Source organism: Rissa tridactyla, chromosome 16, assembly GCF_028500815.1.
Source record: "Rissa tridactyla isolate bRisTri1 chromosome 16, bRisTri1.patW.cur.20221130, whole genome shotgun sequence".
NCBI lineage: Eukaryota > Metazoa > Chordata > Aves > Charadriiformes > Laridae > Rissa > Rissa tridactyla.
In genome coordinates, this window is record NC_071481.1 from 8458693 (window position 1) to 8479425 (window position 20733).

The 20733-nt window shown below is 66.1% G+C and overlaps 1 protein-coding gene across 1 annotated transcript in view; it reads right to left on the reverse strand.

The window, feature by feature from the left end:
• Window positions 1-20733, reverse strand: part of HSPG2 (heparan sulfate proteoglycan 2) — a gene marked incomplete at its 5' end in the record, with an annotated part of 55468 nt that overhangs the window by 24180 nt on the left and 10555 nt on the right. Inside the window, 38 exon segments of the mRNA XM_054222685.1 lie at window positions 627-778; window positions 911-1049; window positions 1896-2050; window positions 2132-2270; window positions 2355-2500; window positions 2594-2729; window positions 2825-2967; window positions 4600-4740; window positions 4828-4950; window positions 5156-5215; window positions 7235-7415; window positions 8137-8237; window positions 8343-8453; window positions 8546-8772; window positions 11261-11347; window positions 11440-11567; window positions 11682-11795; window positions 11930-12160; window positions 12267-12347; window positions 12434-12526; window positions 13604-13795; window positions 13883-14023; window positions 14116-14204; window positions 14317-14366; window positions 14491-14577; window positions 14665-14792; window positions 14877-14990; window positions 15076-15187; window positions 15269-15387; window positions 15470-15649; window positions 15725-15901; window positions 17837-17977; window positions 18887-18954; window positions 19051-19109; window positions 19223-19309; window positions 19411-19538; window positions 19637-19784; window positions 19864-20060. Coding sequence (XP_054078660.1) covers window positions 627-778; window positions 911-1049; window positions 1896-2050; window positions 2132-2270; window positions 2355-2500; window positions 2594-2729; window positions 2825-2967; window positions 4600-4740; window positions 4828-4950; window positions 5156-5215; window positions 7235-7415; window positions 8137-8237; window positions 8343-8453; window positions 8546-8772; window positions 11261-11347; window positions 11440-11567; window positions 11682-11795; window positions 11930-12160; window positions 12267-12347; window positions 12434-12526; window positions 13604-13795; window positions 13883-14023; window positions 14116-14204; window positions 14317-14366; window positions 14491-14577; window positions 14665-14792; window positions 14877-14990; window positions 15076-15187; window positions 15269-15387; window positions 15470-15649; window positions 15725-15901; window positions 17837-17977; window positions 18887-18954; window positions 19051-19109; window positions 19223-19309; window positions 19411-19538; window positions 19637-19784; window positions 19864-20060 — 4905 coding nt within the window.

A 20733-nucleotide genomic window follows, 5' to 3' on the forward strand; every position in this document is an offset into this window, starting at 1 on the left:
CTTGCATGGGGCCACCAGATCTTGCACGGGCCACCATGGCACCCATGGGGACACTTGGGCTTGCATGGGCTATGTGGGCTTGGATGGGGCCACCAGAGCTTCCAAGGGCCACCCAGGCTTGCGTGGGCCATCTGGGATTGCATGGGCTACCTGGGTTCGCATGGGGCCACCAGATTTGCACAGGCCACCACGGCTTCCATGGGGACACTTGGGCTTGCATGGGCTATGTGGGCTTGGATGGGGCCACCAGAGCTTCCAAGGGCCACCCAGGCTTGTGTGGGCCATCTGGGCTTGCATGGGGCTACCTGGGCTTGCATGAGGCCACCAGATTTGCACAGGCCACCAGATTTGCACAGGCCACCATGGCTTCCATGGGGACACTTGGGCTTGTATGGGCTATGTGGGCTTGGAAGGGGTCACCAGAGTTTCTGAGGGCCACCCAGGCTTGCGTGGGCCATCTGGGCTTGCATGGGCCACCTGAGCTTCCATGGGACCACCTGGGCTTGCATGGGCCACCTGAGCTTCCATGGGCTACTTGGGCTTGAATGGGGCCACCTGACCTTGCACGAAGCCATGGGTCAGCCCCAACCACCCGCCTTGGGGACATCCCGCTCCGTGTCCCCTACCTGGTGCTTGGCCGGGAGGGACCCCCCGCGCTTGTACCAGGTGACGGTGGCCTGCGCGGGGCTGGCGATGACGCAGTTGAGGTCCAGGGTCTGGCCCTCGGCCACAGTGGAGGCCGGGGACTCGATGCGCAGGGGGGTCGTGCTGGCCGGCGCTGGGGACCGAGACGGGAGGGTGACACCGGTGACCACGGCAGAGCCCCGCCGGCACAGGCACACGAGACGCGGCTCAGTGCCACGGCGCATAGGACCCCTGCTGGCACTGTCACCCCCCTGTCCCCACTCACGGTAGGCGCTGGCCCCTCTGGGCTGGATCGTCACCATGACGGAGGTTTCCCTGCTGGTGGCCCCGCTGGTCACCCGGCACACGTACTCGCCCGAGTCGGCCGCTGTCACCTGCAGCAGCCGCAGCCGGGAGCCGGACATCTGCAGGGAGGGGACACGGGGGTCACCGGAGCCACTTGGGCTTCCATGGGGCTGCTGGGACTTGCACGGGGCCACCTGGGCTTGCACAGAGCTGCTTGGGCTTGCTAAAGTGCCAGCTGAGTTCGCATGGGCCACCTGGGCTTTCACTGGCCACCTTGGGTTGTATGGGGCCACCTCAGCTTGCATGGGGCCACCTCAGCTTACATGAGCCACCTGGGCTTGCATGGGTCACCTGGGCTTGCATGGGGCCACCTCAGCTTGCATGGGGCCACCTCAGCTTACACGAGCCACCTAGGCTTGCATGGGGCCACCTGGGCTTGCTAAAGTGCCAGCTGAGTTTGCATGGGCCACCTGGGCTTTCATGGGCCACCTTGGCTTGTACGGGCCACCTCGGCTTGCATGGGGCCACCTGGGCTTGCATGGGGCCACCTCAGCTTACACGAGCCACCTAGGCTTGCATGGGGCCACCTGGGCTTGCTAAAGTGCCAGCTGAGTTTGCATGGGCCACCTGGGCTTTCATGGGCCACCTTGGCTTGTACAGGCCACCTCGGCTTGCACGGGGTCACCTCAGCTTACATGAGCCACCTGGGCTTGCATGGGTCACCTGGGCTTGCATGGGGCCACCTCAGCTTGCATGGGGCCACCTCAGCTTGCATGGGCCACATGGGCTTGCATGGGGCCACCTGGGCTTGCTAAAGTGGCAGTTGAGTTTGCATGGGCCACCTGGATTTGCATGGGGCCACCTGAGTTTGCACTACACTTGCAGGTGGCCACCTGGGCATGCACAGGACCGTGGGTCAATCCCAACCACCCGCCTTGGGGACATCCCCCTCCGGTGTCCCCTACCTGGTGCTTGGCCGGGAGGGACCCCTCGCGCTTGTACCAGGTGACGGTGGCCTGTCCCTGGCCGGCCACCACGCAGTTGAGGTCCAGGGTCTGTCCCTCAGCCACGGTGGATGAAGACGCCTCAATCCGGACGGGGACACCTGAAGCTGGTGGCCCTAGAGGGGAGGACGAAGCCGTGACCACCCGTTGGGGACCAGCATGTCCCCCAGCCAAGGTGCCACCGAGCCCAGCCTCACCGTAGGACGAGCCAGATGCGGCCACAACGGTGACGATGATGGACGCCTCCCGGACGGTGGTCCCCAAGCTCGCCCGGCACACGTACTCCCCGGAATCGGCTGCCGTGACGTGGGGGACACGGAGCCGGGACCCCGAAACCTGGGGTTGGGGACAGGCGTCGGTGTCACACAGCGGGGGACGGGGCAGGATCTGGGGGTGCTGCCCGCGCTGCCCGCACCCTACCTGGTGGCTGGCGGGCAGGGAGCCACCGCGCTTGTACCACGTCACGGTGGCGGGGCCAGCCCCTGCCACCAGGCAGTCGAGGTCCAGGGTCTGTCCCTCGGTGACGGACGGGGACGAGGACTCGATGCGGACGGGCGGCGGCGTCCCTGTGGGAAGGAAAAGGGAGGATGCGGCAGCGGGGGGTTGCGGCCCCCCGGAACTGTCCCCAAACCCCTCCGGTGTCCCCTCACCCGCCTCACCTGGCACCACCGCCACCTCGATGGCGGCGCGGGCCGTGCCGGCGGCGCTGGTGCCCACGCAGAGGTAGACGCCGCTGTCGGCTGCCGTCACGGCGGGGATGACCAGCGTGGCGATGTCCCCGTCCTCGGCGCGGGACTGCGGCACGAGGGTGGGCGTGAGCGGCACCCGCGGTGCACCCACACACCCCCACCCCCGCCGGCAGTACCCAAGGGTGCCAGCACCCGTCTCACCTGCGGTGGCAGGGTGCCCCCCTGCTTCTCCCAGGTGATGGTGGCAGTGGGTGACCCCGAGACCCGGCAGTAGAGCCGCACCGTGGAGCCCTCCTGCACCTCCGTCCGCTCCGGGCTCACCTGCACCTGGGGGGCGCCGGCAGCTGCGGGAAGTGGGGGGTCAGGGAGGTGCCCGGGGGAGGGTGGGGGTGATGGGGACAATGGGGGTGACAGAGGTGATGGGGACGAGGGGGAGATTGGGGAACATGGGGGTGACAGGAATGATGGCAATGATGGGGACGGTGAGGGATGATATGGACAATGGGGGTGACATGGATGATGGGGACAGTGGGGATGACGGGGGTGATAGGGATGATGGGGACAACGAGGATGATGGGGATGAAAGGGATGATGGCGACAATGGGGGTGACCCAGGGTGATGGGGACGATGGGGACAATGGGGATGATGGGGATGATAGAGATGATGGGAACAACGAGGATGATGGAGGGATGAAGGGGATGATGGAGACAGTGGGGGTGACAGAGATGATGGGTACGATGGGGACAATGGGGGTGATGGGGACGATGGGGGTGACAGGGATGATGGGGACAATGGGGACAGTGGGGATGATGGGGTTGATAGAGATGATGGGGACAACGAGGATGATGGGGATGGATGATGGGGGATGAAGGGGATGATGGAGACAGTGGGGGTGACAGATGATGGGGACGATGGGGACAGTGGGGAAGATGGGGATGACAGGGATGATGGCAATGATGGGGATGATACGGACAATGGGGGTGATGGGGACAATGGGGACGATGGGGACAGTGGGGATGATGGGGGTGATAGAGATGATGGGGACAACGAGGATGATGGGGATGGATGATGGTGGATGAAGGGGATGATGGAGACAGTGGGGGTGATGGGGACGATGGGGGTGACAGACAGGGGTGACAGAGATGATGGGGACGGTGGGGAAGATGGGGGTGACAGGGATGATGGCAATGACAGGGACGATGGGAGATGAAGGGGATGATGGAGACAATGGGGGTGACAGGGATGATGGGTACGATGGGGAATGACAGGGACAACGTGGGTGATGGGGACAATGGGGACAGTGGGAATGAGTGGGTGACAGGGAGGAAGGGCACAATGAGAATGAGGGGGACAATGGGATAATGGGGATGGACAATGGGGGATGAAGGGGATGATGGAGACAGTGGGGGACAGGGATGATGGTGACAACGAGGGTGATGGGGACGATGGAGCGTGACAGAGATGATGGTGGTGACAGGGATGACGGGGACAATGAGGAAAATGGGGGTGATGGGAATGATGGGGGTGACAGGGATGATGGGGGATGATGAGGATGAGGGGGACAGATGATGGGAGATGACAGGGATGATGGTGACAGGGATGATGGGGATGACAGGGATGACGCAGACAATGGGGATGACGGGGACAACGGGATGATGCAGATGGACGATGGGGATGATGGGGGGTGACAGGGATGATGCAGATGATGGGGACAACAGGGGTAACAAGGATGATGGGAGCAATGGGGGTGACGCAGATGATGGTGGTGGGGACAATGGGGGTGACATGGATGATTCAGATGATGAGGATGACAGGGATGATGGGACGATGGGGATAGGGACGATGGGGATGGGGACGATGGGGACAACAGGGGTGACAGGGATGATGCGAGATGATGGCGGATGATGGAAATGGTGGGACAATGGGGAGGGGGATGATGGGGATGGACAACGGTGACGATGGGGATGATGCTCACCTTGCACGTGGAGGAAGGCCCGCGCTGTGTGCTGCCCGGCGCTGCTGCGCGCCTGACAGGCGTAGTGCCCCTCGTCGGAGGGCTCGACGGCGCCGAAACGCAACGTCCCGCCCTGGACCACCGCCCGCGGCGGCAGCGCACCTGCGGGGACATGGCCCGGTGTCACCCCCGGTCACCTCGTCCCCAAGCCCGGTGCCGGTTTCCCCTCCATCCTTGGGGGGCACCTACCGAGCCACTCGAGGGTGGGCGGGGGGCTGCCGGTGACCACGCAGCGGAACTCGGCCGGCTGCCCCGGTGCCACGCTCAGCTGTGCCGGCTCCACGGCGGCAGTGGGGGCGGCGGCGGTGCCCGCTGCGGTGACACCCGGGGAGGGGGGGGGCTCAGGCCTCGCCGGGGCCCCCCCCCCGCTGTGGTGCTGGCCCCAGGCGGTGGGAAGCGGGGGGGGCGGCGTGGCGCAGCCGGTGGTGGGGTGCGTGGTGGAGCCCCGGCATGCAGCGGGTGGCGGGGGGGGAGTACGTGGACCCCCCCCCCCCAGACTCCCCCACGGGTGACTTACCCGGTCTGTGCCCCTCCATAAACTCAACGGGTCCGTAAAACATCTGAGTCTTCGAGGGGGCTGCAAGAGGGCGCGGGTCTCAGGAGAGCGTGCCCATCACCCCGGCGTCTGGGCACCCAGTGAGAGCCTCTCCCTGGCATCTGGGCGCTGAATGTGCCCATCACCCCGGCGTCTGGGCACCCACCACCCCAGCATCCGGGAGGCAAGTGTGCCCGTCGCCCCGGCATCTGGGCAGCCCGTGTGCCCATCACCCTGGTGTCTTGGGCACCCACCACCCCCATCAGCCCAGCATCTCGGTGGCAAGCACGCCTGTCACCCTGGCGCCTGGGTGGCAAACCTGCCCATCTCCCTGGCGTCTGGGCACCGAGCGTGCCCGTCTCCCTGGCATCTGGGTGGTGACCGTGCCCATCACCTCGGAGTCTGAGCACCAAGCACACCCCTCACCCCGGCATCTGGGCACTGAACCTGCCCATCACCCCGGCGTCTGGGCACTGAGCACACCCGTCTCCCCAGCATCCAGGCGGGGAGCGTGCCCATCATCTTGGAGTCTGAGCACCGAGCACACCCATCCCCCTGGCGCCTGGGCGCCCAATGTGCCCATCACCCTGGTGGCTGGGTGCCCACCACCCCACCATCTGGGCGGCGAGTGTGCCCATCGCCCTGGCGTCTGGGCACCGAGCACCCCCATCACCCCAGCATCTGGGTGGCGAGCGTGCCCATCACGTCCCAGTCCGTGCACTGAGCACGCCCATCCCCCTGGCGTCTGGGCACCAAATGTGCCCATGACCCTGGTGGCTGGGCACCGAGCATGCCCATCACCCCAGCATCCGGGTGGCGAGCGTGCCCGTCACCTCCCAGTCTGAGCTCGAAGCACACCCATCACCCTGGCGCCTGGGCGTCCAATGTGCCCATCACCCTGGTGCCTAGGTGGCCACCCCACCATCTGGGCACCGAACGTGCCCATCGCCCTGGTGTCTGGCCATGGAGTGCGCCCATCACCCCAGCATCCGGGCGGCGAGTTTGCCCATCACCTCGCAGTCCGAGCACACGCATCACCCTGGCATCTGGGCACCAAATGTGCCCATCACACTGGTGTCTGGGCACCGAGCACCCACATCACCCCAGCATCTGGATGGCGAGCGTGCCCATCACCTCGCAGTCCGAGCACCGAGCACACCCATCACCCTGGCGCCTGGGCACCAAGTGTGCCCATCACCCTGGTGGCTGCGTGCCCACCACCCCACCATCTGGGCGGCGAGTGTGCCCATCGTCGTGGTGTCCAGGCACCGAGCGTGCCCATCACCACAGCATCTGGGTGGCGAGCATGCCCATCACCTCGCAGTCCAAGCACTGAGCATGCCCATCCCCCTGGCGTCTGGGCACCAAATGTGCCCATCACACTGGTGTCTGGGCACCGAGTGTGCCCATCACCCTGGTGGCTGGATGCCCACCACCCCACCATCTGGGCGACAAGTGTGCCCATCGCCCTGGTGTCTGGGTGGCCACCCCAGCATCTGGGTGACAAGTGTGCCCATCGCCCCAGCATCTGGGCTGCGAGTGTGCCCATCTCCCTGGCGTCTGGGCACCGAGCACCCCCATCACCCCAGCATCTGGGTGGCAAGTGTGCCATCACCTCGCAGTCCGAGCATGAAGCACACCCATCCCCCTGGCGTCTGGGCACCGAACGTGCCCATGACTCTGGTGGCTGGGTGCCCACCACCCCACCATCTGGGTGGCAAGTGTGCCCATCACCTCGCAGTCTGACCACCGAGCACACCCATCACCCTGGCGCCTGGGCACCCAATGTGCCCATCACCCTGGTGTCTAGGTGGCCACCCCACCATCTGGGCACCGAACGTGCCCATCGCCCTGGTGTCTGGGCACGGAGTGCACCCATCATCCCAGCATCCGGGCGGCGAGTTTGCCCATCACCTCGCAGTCCGAGCACTGAGCACGCCCATCCCCCTGGCGCCTGGGCGCCCAATGTGCCCATCACCCCGGCGTCTGGGTGCCGAACCTGCCCGTCCCCCTGGCGTCTGGGCCCCCCCTGCCGCCAACCCCCGGCGCCCGCCGGCTCACCCTGCACGTAGAGCGTGGCCGTGCCCTCGTCCATGTCCAACATGTTGGAGCCGGTGCAGACGTAGACGCCGGCGTCCTCGGGCCGCACGCTGCGCAGGGTGAGGATGCCGTTGAAGTCCACGGCGCCGGCGGGCAGCGTGCCGTGGTTCTGCCGCGTCCACACCAGGGTGTAGGCAGGCGACTGGCGGGGAGAGAGAGGGGGAGGCCTGAGGCCACGGGGATGGGCATGCGGCGGGGCAAGGGGGCCGGGGAGGGAGGGGGGGGGGCGCTGCACGTCTGTGTGGGCACCCACCAGCGAGAGGTGGGGCACCCAGGGGGGGTCCCTGTGTCCCGGAGAGGGACGTGGGCACCCAGGGGTGGGGTGGGGGGGGACATATGGGCTGGATGGGCACCCACGGGTGTCCCCATGCCCTGCATGTCCCCATGGCCACCCAGGGGTGTCCCCATGCCCTGCATGTCCCTATGGGCCCCCAAGAACGTCCTCGTGCCCTGCATGTCCCCATGGCCACCCATGTGCCCTGCATGGCCCCATGGGCCCCCAAGGATGTCCCCATGCCCTGCATGTCCCCGTGGCCACCCAGGGGTGTCCCCATGCCCTGCACGTCCCCATGGCCACCCAGGGGTGTCCGTGTGCCCTGCATGTCCCTATTGCCATCCAGGGGTGTCTCTCTGCTCTGTGGGACCAGGTGGGCACCCAGGGGTGTCCCCGTGCACCCTGCATGTCCCTACGGGCCCCCAAGAATGTCCTCATGCCCTGCATGGCCCCATGGGCACCCAGGGCTGTCTCTATGCACCCTGCATGTCCCTGTGGGCACCCAAGGGTGTCTGTGTGCCCTGGATGTCCCCCCGGGCACCCAGGGGTGCCCGCATGCCCCCCACCGTGCCGTGTCCCCCCCCCTCACCTTGCTCTTGGCGGTGCAGACGAAGGTGACGTCGGCCCCGGGCTTCACCCGCTGCACCCGCTTCTCCTCCACGGTGACGGTGATGGGTTTGCCGGGGGTCTCTGCGCCCAGAGCAGGGGAGAGCTGAGCCCCGCTCCTCCCCTCTGTCCCCGCGCGCGCGTGTACGTGTGTGTGTCCCCCTCCCCACCTCGGTGACAACGACCCACCGGTGACGATGACCTCGGCGCGGCTGGCGTTGCTGTGCCGAAGGTTGCGGCAGGAGCAGACGTAGACGCCGGCTTCGGAGGGCTGGATGCTGGCGAAGTGCAGCTCCTCGCCTGGGGAGGGGACAGGAGGGTGACACCCCACGCCCCCCCCCCCAACACACACCTTGGGGACACCCCGGTCCCCTCCCCGAGCCACCCAATACCTTGTCGCCGGCTCTGGGCGCCCTCGGGGAGGGGTCGCCCGTCTTCTCGCGCCCAGTGGTAGTAGAAGGGGGGGTCGCCGCTGGCCTGGCACCGCAGGGTGACGGCGCTGCCCTGGGCCACCGTGGTGCGCGGCGGGTGGACGCGGACGGCCAGCGGCACCGGGGGGCCCGCGGGGACGCACGCCTGCCCCCGCACCGTGGGGTCGCCCGCATAGCCGGGGGCGCAGCTGCAGGGGGGGGTGATAAAAAGGGGGGGACTACGTATTGGGGTGGGTATATGGGGCTGGGGGAGAGTGGGGGGGGAGAGTGGGGTGCAGATTGCGGGGGGAGCGCATTGGGGTGCATAAATCAGGGTGGGTGTAGCAGGGTGAGCGTATCGGGGTGCATATTGGGGGGGGGTGAGCCGGCAGGGTGGGTATATTGGGGGGGGGGAGAGCGGGGTGAGAATATTGGGGTGCGCAGAGCCAGGGGTGGGGGGGGATAGCGGGGTGCATATTTTGGGGTGAGCCATCAGGGTGGGTATATCAGGGTGAGGATAGCGGGGTGGGTACGGCGGGGTGAGCATTTCTGGGGTGCGGATACGGGGGGGGAGCCCAGCGGGGTGCATAAATTGGGGTGGAGATAGCGGGGTGAACCCCTGGGGGTGAAGATATCGGGGTGAGAATATCGGGGTGGGTATATCGGGGTGAGCACGTCGGGGTGGGTATATCGGGGTGAGAATATCGAGGTGGGTATATCGGGGTGAGAATATTGGGGTGAGAATATCGGGGTGGGAATATTGGGGTGAACCCGTCGGGGTGAGTATATCGGGGTGGGCATATGGGGGTGAGTACGTCGGAGTGAGCACGTCGGGGTGGGTATATCGGGGTGAGTATATTGGGGTGAGCACGTCGGGGTGAGTATATCGGGGTGGGTATATGGGGGTGAGAATATTGGGGTGAGCACGTCGGGGTGGGTATATGGAGGTGAGAATATCGGGGTGAGCACGTCGGGGTGAGCACGTCGGGGTGGGTATATGGGGGTGAGTACGTTGGGGTGAGCACGTCGGGGTGGGCATATCAGGGCGAGCCCATCAGGGAAGGTGTGTCGGGGTGAGAACACCGGGGCGAGTATATCGAGGTGGGCGTATCGGGGTGAGAACATCAGGGTGACTAGACCAGGGTGGGGGTTATACGGGTGAGAACGGCGGGGTGGGTATATGGGGGGGGGATGGGTATAGAGGGGTGAGCGCTTTGGGATGGGTATAGCAGGGTGAGCACGTCAGGGTGAGCGCATCGGGGCGGGTATAGCGGGGTGGGTATAGGGTGGCGAGCACATCGAGGTAGGTATAGGGGGGGTGGGTATATGGGGGTGAGCACATCGGGGTGGGTATAGCGGGATGAACACGTCAGGGTGAGCCCGCGGGGGTGGGTATATGGGGGGTGGGTATATGGGGGTGAGCACACGGGGGTGGGTATGTTGGGGTTGGGTATATGGGGGTGAGTATATCGGGGTAAGCACGTTGGGGGGGGTACATGGGGGTGGGTATATGGGGGTGAGCACATCGGGGTGGGTACGTTGGGGTGGGTATAGGGGGGTGAGCACACGGGGGTGGGTATATCGGGGTGAGCACATGGGGGCGAGCACATGGGGGCGGGTATATGGGGGCAAGAGTTTTGGGATGGGTATGGCGGGGTGAGCACGTCAGGGTGAGCGCATCGGGGCGGGTATAGCGGGGTGGGTATGGGGGGGCGAGCACATCGGGGTGGGTATAGCGGGATGAACACGTCAGGGTGAGCGCATCGGGGCGGGTATGTTGGGGTTGGGTATGTGGGGGTGAGCCCACGGGGGCGGGTATGTTGGGGTTGGGTATATGGGGGTGAGTATATCGGGGTGAGCACGTTGGGGTGGGTATATGGGGGTGAGCGCAGCGGGGTGGGTGCATGGGGGTGGGTATAGGGGGGCGAGCACTTTGGGCTGGGTATATGGGGGTGAAGGCATCAGGGTGAGCACATCGGGGCGGGTACGTTGGGGTGGGTATGGGGGGGGTGGGTATATGGGGGCGAGCACATCGGGGTGGGTATGTTGGGGTGGGTATATCGGGGTGAGCACTTTGGGGTGGGTATATCGGGGTGGGTATACGGGGGTGAGCACATCAGGGTGAGCACATGGGGGCAGGTATATGGGGGTGGGTACATCAGGGTGGGTATATCGGGGTGAGCACGTCAGGGTGAGCACATCGGGGGGGGTACGTTGGGGTGGGTATATGGGGGTGAGCATGTTGGGGTGGGTATATTGGGGTGAGCACGTCAGGGTGGGCACACGGGGGCGGGTATATGGGGGTGGGTATATCGGGGCGGGTATATGGGGGTGAGCACATCGGGGTGGGTATAGCGGGGTGAGCACGTCAGGGTGGGCACACGGGGGCGGGTGTATGGGGGTGGGTATATGGGGGTGAGCCCACGGGGGCAGGTATATGGGGGTGGGTATATGGGGGTGGGTGTATCGGGGCAGGTATATGGGGGTGGGTATATGGGGGTGGGTATATCGGGGTGGGTATATCGGGGTGAGCCCATCAAGGTGGGTACATCAGGGTGGGTGAATGGGGGTGAGCCCGTTGCGGTGGGTATATAGGGGTGGGTATATGGGAGGTGGGTATATCAGGGTGGGTATATGGGGGTGGGTATATGGGGGGTGGGTACTCGGGGGTGCCGGCCGCCCCGCCGCAGCCCTCACCGCTCGCAGTACTGCCCGGCGTAGCCCGGCTCGCAGGCGGTGCAGCGGTACCCGCCACCTCCCAAACTCTCGCAGGTCCTGGAGAACCTGCGGGGACAGAGCGAGGTGGGGGGGCGCGTCCCCCTCCCCGGCACATCACCCCCTTCCAACCCCCCCACCCCCCCAGCCTCGGCACTCACTGGTTTTCGGGGTACGGGAGGGGACAGGCGCAGGGCTGGCAGTCTTCGGGGGTCCCGGCGGTGGCGTCCCCGTAGAAACCGGGGGCACATTGGTCACAGAAATCCCCCGCCGTGTTGTGCAAGCAGCCCTGCGGGGGCGGGGGGAGAAGAAATATTTGGGGGTGTACGGTTGGGATGAGACCCCCATCCCCCCCCCCCCCCCCAAAAAAAAAAAAAAAACCCTGCTGAATATAAAGACTCACGGAGCAGACGCCGCTCTCGGGGTGGCAGCTCTCCGAATGCCCGTTGCACTCGCAGAGCTCGCAGTGCCCCAGGTACAGGCCCCCCCCGGTGCGGGTGTAACCGGGGGCACAATCCTGCCAGCGGGAGAATAACCCAGAGCGGGGGGGGTTCGGTGTTGTGACACACACCCCCCCGCCGCTCCCCCCCCCCCACTTCCATCCCCAAATATCCCTGGGAAGGGCGGGGAGGGATGATGCCGGGGGCTCACCTGGCAGGACAGCCCGTGGTACCCGGGGGGGCAGCGGCATTCCTCCACCTCGGGGGCCGGGGGGAGGCCGGGCTGGGGGGGCACGGCCGTATCCATGGTGACATCGGCGATGCCGGACGCGGCCGTGCTGGTGGAGTAGGTGGCGCGGATGAGGATCTCATCCAGGTCGGCCAAAGCCATCAGGAGATGCTCCCGCGTCGCCGGTTGTCCGTCCGGCCGCTGCCAGTATTGCTGTGGATGGGGTGGGGGTGGGGGGGGTGTCAAGGGGACGCATACCGGCTTGGGACATCGCGGGGACAAGGGACATCGGGGACAAAAGCCACCCACCCCCTCCTACCTCCCGAAAAATGATCTCGAAGGCCTGGGGGGTGCGCGGGGACAGGTCGGGCTGGTACGCCACCAGCGTGATGTCGTTGCCCTGGGGATACGGGGTGGTCAGGGGGGGTCCCAGTGCCACCCTGTGTCGTCCCCCCCCTTCCCGCCACCCCTCTGTCCCCGCCGTACCGTGATCTGGATGTCGGCGTCGGGCAGGGGGGCTCCCTGCCCCCCCGGGGTGTAGGTCAGGGTGTAGCGGAGGCGCCCGCCGTAGGAGCCCACCTGCCCAGGGAGAGGGGCCGGGGGGGTGGGATGGAGAAGGGGATGGGAATAGGATGGGGTGGGATGGGATGGGATGGGAATTGGGATGGGGAGGGGATTGGGAGGGGATGGGATGGGGAGGGATGGGAATTGGGATGGGGAGGGGATTGGGAGGGGATGGGATGGGGATGGGGATGGGGTGGGATGGGGAGGGATGGGAATAGGATGAGGTGGGATGGGGATGGGGATGAGTGGTATGGGGATGGGATGGGAATTGGGATGGGGAGGGGATTGGGAGGGGATGGGATGGGATGGGGAGTGATGGGAATTGGGATGGGGAGGGGATTGGGAGGGGATGGGATGGGGATGGGGTGGGATGGGGAGGGGATTGGGAGGGGATGGGATGGGGATGGGGTGGGATGGGGAGGGGATTGGGAGGGGATGGGATGGGGATGGAAATGGGTACAGAATGGAGATGGGTACGGAATAGGAATGGGTATGGAATGGGTATGTGGACAGGGACAGGGATGGGGATGGGATGCGGATGCAGACAGGGAAAGGGAAGAAGAGGATGGGATGGGATGGGAACAGGATGCGGATGTGATGGGATGAGGATGGGATGGATGTGGAATGGGGAGGGGGACAGGATTGGGATGGGAATGGGATGCAAAAGGGGATGAAGATGGGATGGGGAAGGGGACAGGGAAAACAAAGGAAGAGGATGGGGATGGGACAGGGATTGGGATGGGGAAGGGGATGGGGGTGGGAGAGAGATGGGGACAGAGACAGGGAACGGGGAAGGGACGGGATAGGGCAAGTGAAAGGGAAGAGGATGGGGATGGGATAGGATGGGATAGGGATTGGGATGGGGAAGGGAGAAGGAAGGGGATGGGGATGGGGAAGGGAGAAGGAAGGGGATGGGGAAGAGGATGGAGTTGGGATGGGAGAAGGAAAAAAAAGGAAAGAGGAAAAAGGAAAGAGGCGGGAGATGGGTGAGGCTGCGCCCACCTCCCCCTCTGACAGAGCCGTGGGGCGAGCACCCATGGGTGCCCCACGGGGGCAGCCCTGTCCCCTGGGGCGGGGGGAGCACCCCCTTACCTTGTCCCCCTGGTAGGGGGGCGGCAGCTGCCAGTAGTAGGAGTCGGGGGGCAGCTCCCCGAATCGGTCGTAGGTCAAGCGGGGTTGGGGGGTGCCCGGCTCCAGCCTGAAGCCGGCGCCCACCCGGGTGCTGCGTTGCCGGTTGACCAGGGCGAATCCCTGGGGATTACCGGGAGCGAAGGGCGTCCGGACCTACGGGATGGGGAGATGGGTTAGCAGGCTTGGGGACAACCGGGGACAGCGGTGGAGGGGTGGGGGGGGGGACGACACGACACTCACGGTGCCGCGGGCGTAGGCGGTGCTGGCGCAGTGCTGGACGATGCCCATGCAGAAGCAGGGCAGGCAGCCGGCCGGCTCGCCGGCGCTCAGGTGGAAATGGTGGGGACGGCAGGTGGCACAGCTGGGACCCTCCACGTTGGACTGGAAGGTGACGGAGGGGTGGGTGACATCGCCCTGTCACCCCGTCACCCCCTCCAGGCTCGGTGGGGTGGGATGGGGGAGACAGGGCTCACCTTGCAGCGGCACTGCCCGTCGGCGCCGCAGCCCTCGCCGACGCTGCCGCGCGGGTCACACTGGCACTGCCCGCCGGGGACGCCCGGCTCTGAGGGACGGGGGGCACGACGAAACAGCGGTTAGACAGGACACCCCCACCCCCCCCCCCCGCCAGTGCCACCACAGGGGACACCGCCCCGTCCCCTCCCCGCGGCGCTCACCTCGGCATGGCTCTCCCCGCAGCGGGTCCCCCACGTACCCGGGCGAGCACCTAAAGTTGGGGGCGGGTGGGTGGGGGGGGGACGACACAGTAAAAAAAGGTGAATGAGGGGGGAGGGTGGCGGGGGGTTGCACCCCAAAAAATGCCACTCGCCCACCCCGCAGCCCCCTGGCACCTCTCGCAGAGGCGGCCGCTGTGTCCCGGGGCGCAGGCGCTGCAGGTGGGCTGCCCGTCCGTGTCCTCGAAGCAGCTCTTGGTCACCCTGCGGAGGGCACAAGGGGACGGGTGAGCCCCCGTTGGTGTCCCCAGGGACGTGGCAGAAGCCTGAGGCGGGGGGGGGGGCACCTACTGGGTGTCACCATGGGGTCCGTGGCAGGGACAGGGCTGGCAGTCAGCCGGGGTGCCCCGGGTGGCATCACCGTAGTAGCCAGGTTGGCACTTGTCACATTGGTCACCCTCCGTGTGATCCCGGCAGCCCTGCAAAGGAGGGGGGATGATGATGGTGGCACCGCCGTGGGGGGGGGGTGGGTCCCCGAGGTGTCCCCACTGTCCCCAGCTCACCTGGCAGACGCCGGTCTCGGGGTGGCACTCGCTGGCGTGGCCGTGACACTGGCATGGCTCGCAGGTGCCCAGGTAGAGCCCGGTGGTGCTACGGGTGTAGCCGGTGTCACAGTCCTATGGAGGGGGACATGGGGACAAACAGGGTGGGCCACCGCTTGGTGTCCCCAGGGTCGGGGTGAGGGGACAGCGAGGGTCTCACCTGGCAGGAGGCACCGCGGTAGCCGGCGGGGCAGGTACAGTCCTCCACCTCCAGTGCCGGCGGGCGGCCGGTGGCGTGTGGCACCGCCACGTCCAGGCTGACATCGGCCAGTCTGCGGGGCGAGAGGGGATGTCCCCACCGCCCTGCCCGTGTCCCCACGTCCCAAATGCCCCCCCCCCCGGGTCCCCCGTACCTGGTCTCCTCTGGTTGATCCGAGTAGGACGCCCGGATCATGAAGAGGTCAATGTCGGCCAAAGCCATCAGGAGATGCTCGCGGGTGGCATCGCGCCCATCTGCCCGGCGCCAGGCGCGCTGCGGGCACAAGCGGGGGGTGACCGCCGTGTCCCCGACCAGCGCTGGCATCGGCGGGGGGAAGGTACCCGCCCGTCCTCACCTCGCGGAAGGGCACGGTGACGGTGGTGGGGACGCCGGAGGGGAAGGTGGCATCGGAGAAGTGCTCCAGGAGGATGCCGTTGCCCTGCAGCAGGACGTCGGGCTGGCGCAGCAATGCTTGGGCGCCCGCCGGTGCCCGGTGCGTCACCATGTACCGCAGCTCACCGCCGTACGATGTCACCTGCGGGGCGGGACACGGTGAGGCTCAGCTCGGGGACTTCCACCTTTGTCCCCCAGCCGTCCCCGGCGCCGGCACCTTGTCCCCGGCGAAGGGCGCAGGCAGCACCCAGTAGTAGACGTCGGGGGGCAGCGGCTGGAAGGCGGCGAAGAGCAGCTCCCGCGGGGAGGCGAAGCGGGCGCCGTCGCCCACCGTCTGCGTGCCAGCCAGGTTGGCCAGGCTCAGCGGCGGCGTCTCCTCGGCCGTCAGGAGGACCTGGAAGGGGAGCGGGAAGGAAGGGGCTTGGTGGTGGGCAAGGCACGGCACGGCACAACACCGCACAGCATGGCACGGCAAGGCATGGCATGGCATAACATGGCACTACATGGCATGGCACGGCACAACATGGCATGGCACAACGTGGCGTGGCACAACGTGGCACGACATGGCAAGACACGGCACAACATTGCACAGCAGGGCACAACATGGCATGGCACGGCATGGCACAGCATGGCACAGCATGACGTGGCACGGCATTACACGGCACAGCATGGCATGGCACAATACAACATAGCACTACGTGGCACAACACGGCACGGCATGCCATAACATGGCATATCATGGCATGGCATGGCACAACATGGCACGGCACACCATAGCATGGCACAACGTGGCACGACATGCGATAGTGTGGCACGGCAAGGCACAGCATGGAATAACGTGGCATGTAATGGCATGGCATGGCTTGACATCACACAGTATGGGACGGCATGGCACGACATGGTATGGCATGGCACAGCACGGCACAACGTGGCACGGCATGACGCTACATGGCCTCACAAGGCACTACATGGCACAGCATGGCATGGCATGGCACAGCACAACAGCACTACATGGCACAGCGTGGCACGGGACAGCGTGGCAAGACGCGACACAACATTGCATGGCATGGCACAACATGGCGCAGCATGGCACAACATGGCACAGCATGGCATGGCATGGCATGGCATGGCACAGCACAACATAGCACTACTTGGCACAACATGGCATGGCACAAAATGGCACGGCGTGCCCTAACACGGCATATCATGGCATGGCACAACATTACATGGCACAGCATGGTATGGCATGACACACAACATAGCACTGCATGGCACCACACGGCACGGCATGCTGTACCATAGCACGTAATGGCATGGCATGGCACGACATGGTATGGCATGCCACAGAATGGCACGGCACAGCAAGGCACAGCACGGAATAACATGGAATACTATGGCATGGTGCGGCGTGACATCACATAGTATGGGACGGCATGGCACGGCATGGCACTACATGGTGTGGCATGTTGCAGCACGGCATGGCATGGCACGGCATGACGGTACATGGCATCACAAGGCACTGCATGGCACAGCATGGCATGACACGGCACGTCACGGATAGCACTACGTGGCAGAGCATGGCAAGACACGGCACAGCATTTCATAGCGTGGCACAACATGGCACGGCATGGCATAGCACAGCATGGCACAGCATGGCAAGACATGGCACGACATGGCACGACATGGCATGACATGGCACAACACAGATTGGCAAGACATGGCAAGACATGGCACTACATGGCACAACATGGCACAACATGGCATGGCACAACATGGCACGGCAAGACATGGTAAGCCATGGCACAACATGGCATATCATGGCATGGCACGGCACAACGTGGCACTACCTGGCACAACGTGGCATGGCACAACATGTATGGCACGCCGTAACATGGCATATAATGGCGTGGCACGGCACGGCATCACGTGGCATGGTATTACATGGCACAGCACGGCATGGCACGGCACAACATAGCACTACGTGGCACGGTATGCCATAACGTGGCATATAACAGTATAGCATGGCATGACATGGCAAGGCACGGCATGGAATAACGTGTGGCCTATAACGACATGGCACGGCACGCCACAGCACGCCGTACCATAGTATGGTGCGGCACAGCGAGGCACGGCACGGAACAACACGGCACGGCACAACACGGCGTGGCTTGACATGACATAGCACACGGGACGGCACGGCCCGCCGTGGCACGGCCCGGCACGACACAGCACTAACGCGGCACCCCACGGGGCGGCACGCCACAACGCGGCACATAACGGCGTAGCGTGGCATGACGGGGCGTGACGCGGCCCGCCGCGGCGCGGGTACCTGGTGTCGGCTCCAGGCGGAGCTGGCGCAGTGCCGCGAGACGCCCATGCAGAAGCACTGCAGGCAGCCCTCGGGGTTGGCCGCGCTCAGGTGGAAGGTGCCGGCGGCGCAGGCGTCGCACAGCCGCCCCCGCACGTTGGGCTGCGGAGGGGGACGGGGGGAAGGGGGGGTGCCGTGGGTGGGGGTGCCCGGGGGGGGAAGGGTGGGCACAGCTGGGTGCTGGGGGAGCGGGAAAGGGGGTGCCGGGGTGGGGAGGGGGGGCGTTGGGGGGCGGAAATGGGGCTGGGGGGAGGGACTGGGTGCCTTGGAGGGGGGGGGGTGGGATGGGTGCTATGGAGGATTGGACTGGGTGCCATGGGGGGGGTCAGACTGGGTGCTGGAGGGGGTTGGAATGGGTGCCGGGGGTGGGGGGGTTGGCCTGGGTACCCCTGAGACAGGACTGGGTGCCATGGAGGGGGGGGGGGGTGGAGGGTCAGACTGAGTGCCATGGGGATTTGGACTGGGTGCTGGGGGGGGGGGGGGGGGGTCAGACTGGGTACCCCTGGGGTGGGACTGGGTGCCATCGGGGGGTCAGAAGAGGTGCTATGGGGGGTCAGAGTGGGTGCCTCAGGGATCAGACTGGGTGCCATGGGGGGGCTGGAATGGGTGCTGGGGGGGATCGGACTGCGTACCCCCGAGATGGGACTGGGTGCCGTGGGGGGGGTCAGAATAGGTGCTATGGGGGGTCAGACTGGGTGCCATGGGGGGGTTGGACTGGGTGCTGGAGGGGGTTGGACTGGGTGCTGGGGAGGGGGGGGTGGTGTCAGACTGGGTACCCCCGAGATGGGACTGGGTGCCGTGGGGGGGGTCAGAATAGGTGCTATGGGGAGGTCAGAGTGGGTGCCCCAAAGATCCCACTGGGAGCCATAGGGGATCCCACTGGGTTCCCCAGGGATGGGACTGGGTGCTACGGGGCAGGGGGGGTGTCACGCTGGGTGCCTCGGGGATCGCACTGGGTGCTGTGGGGGACAGCAGCCCCCAGCCCCCCCCTCCCCACGCCCTGGCCCGCACCTTGCAGTGGCACGTGCCGCCGGCCGCGTCCTTGCCCCCGCGGGCGTCGCACTTGACGAGTTCCTGGCCTGTGGGCAGCGAGGGTGAGGGTGGGGGGCACCCATGGGTGAAAGGAGGCGGGGGGGGGGGGACGGGACACCCCACAACCAGCACCCACCACTCACCGATCGGGACGCACTTGCCGCCCGGCTGGATGGGGTCTCCCTCGTAGCCCGGGGCGCACCTACGGGGATGGGGGGGGCGGGAGGTGATGGGGGGGGGTGTCTCGGGTTTTGGCGGGGGGGAAGGGGGGGTGGTGGGGAGGGGGGGAGGTTTATAGGGACCCCCCCTACCCACCTCTCACAGCGGCGGCCGGCGTAACCGGGTGCGCAGGCGTCGCAGGTGGCTTGGCCGTCCGTGTCCAAAAAGCACGACTCCGAAAACCTGCGGGCGACGCCGGTGGGGGGTGGGACACGGTGGTGACGTCCCGGGGCAGCGACAGCTGGGGAGGGGAGGGGGCGACTCCCCCTGGGGTCGGCACCCACCTGCGAGACGGCTCGGTGTAGGGACAGGGACAAGGGTGACAGGCGGTGGCCGTGCCCTTGGTGGCGTCGCCGAAGAAGCCGGGTTTGCACTTCTCGCACTGGGGACCCTCCGTGTTGTGCTGGCAGTTCTGGGGGGGGTGGGACGGGGGACACAGACACACGTGGCACGGGGGGGGTGGTGACACCGAGCCACCTCCCCGTCCCCTTGTCACCCCCCGTTCCTTACCAGGCAGTGCCCGAAAACGGGGTCGCAGGTGCTGGAGTGGCCGTGGCAGCCGCAGCCGGAGCACGTCCCCAGGTAGGGTCCTCTCGTCACCCGCTCGAAGCGGGTGGCACATCGCTGGCACGACAGCCCCGCGTAGCCCACGGGGCACCTGGGGACACGGCGGTGTGACGGCGGCAGGGCAGCGGCGGTGTGACACCGAGCCCCGCGACCTCGTTACCGGCACTCACCTGCACTCCTCGACATCCCCGGCCGGCCCCAGGCCGGTGTCACCGGGGCTGGTGACGTCCATGGCCACGTCGCTGAGCCCCACGCTGGCCATGCGCCCGTCGTACACCGCCCGGATGAAGATACCCTCCAGCCCCTGCAGCACCAGCAGCAGCAGCTCCCGGCTCACCGGGGCACCCTCCTCATCCTCCCAGTGGTCCTGCGGGGATGGTGACACCCGTGTCACCCCAGGGTGATGCCAGCATTGGCATCACCCATCCGCCATCACCACCATCAACCACCTGCCACCGCCAGCATCACCCGCTCATCACCACCGGCATCACCCACCCATCGCCGGTATCACCCACCTGCCACCACCGGCATTACTCAGCCATCATCACCGGCATCACCCCACCACCACCACCATCACCCACCTCTCACCAGCAGCATCACCCACCCCCCACCAACACCAGCATCACCCATCAGCCACCCACCACCACCAGCATCACTGCCATCACCCACCCATCACCACCATCACCCACCACCATCACCCCCCCACACCACTGCCATCAACCACCCACCACCATCAACCACCCACCACCACCAGCATCACCCTACCTCCACCACCACTGCCATCACGCTCCCACCACCACCACCATCGACCACCCACCTCCACTCTCACCACCATCACCCCACCACCACCACCATCACCGCATCACCTCCACCCCCACTACCATCACCATCCCACCACCATCAACCACCCACCACCATCACCATCACCCTCCCACCATCACCACCATCAACCACCCCCCTCCATCCTCACCCACCCACCCACCCACCCATCACCAGCGTCACCCACCCCGCCCCCACTGGCATTACTCATCCGTCATCAC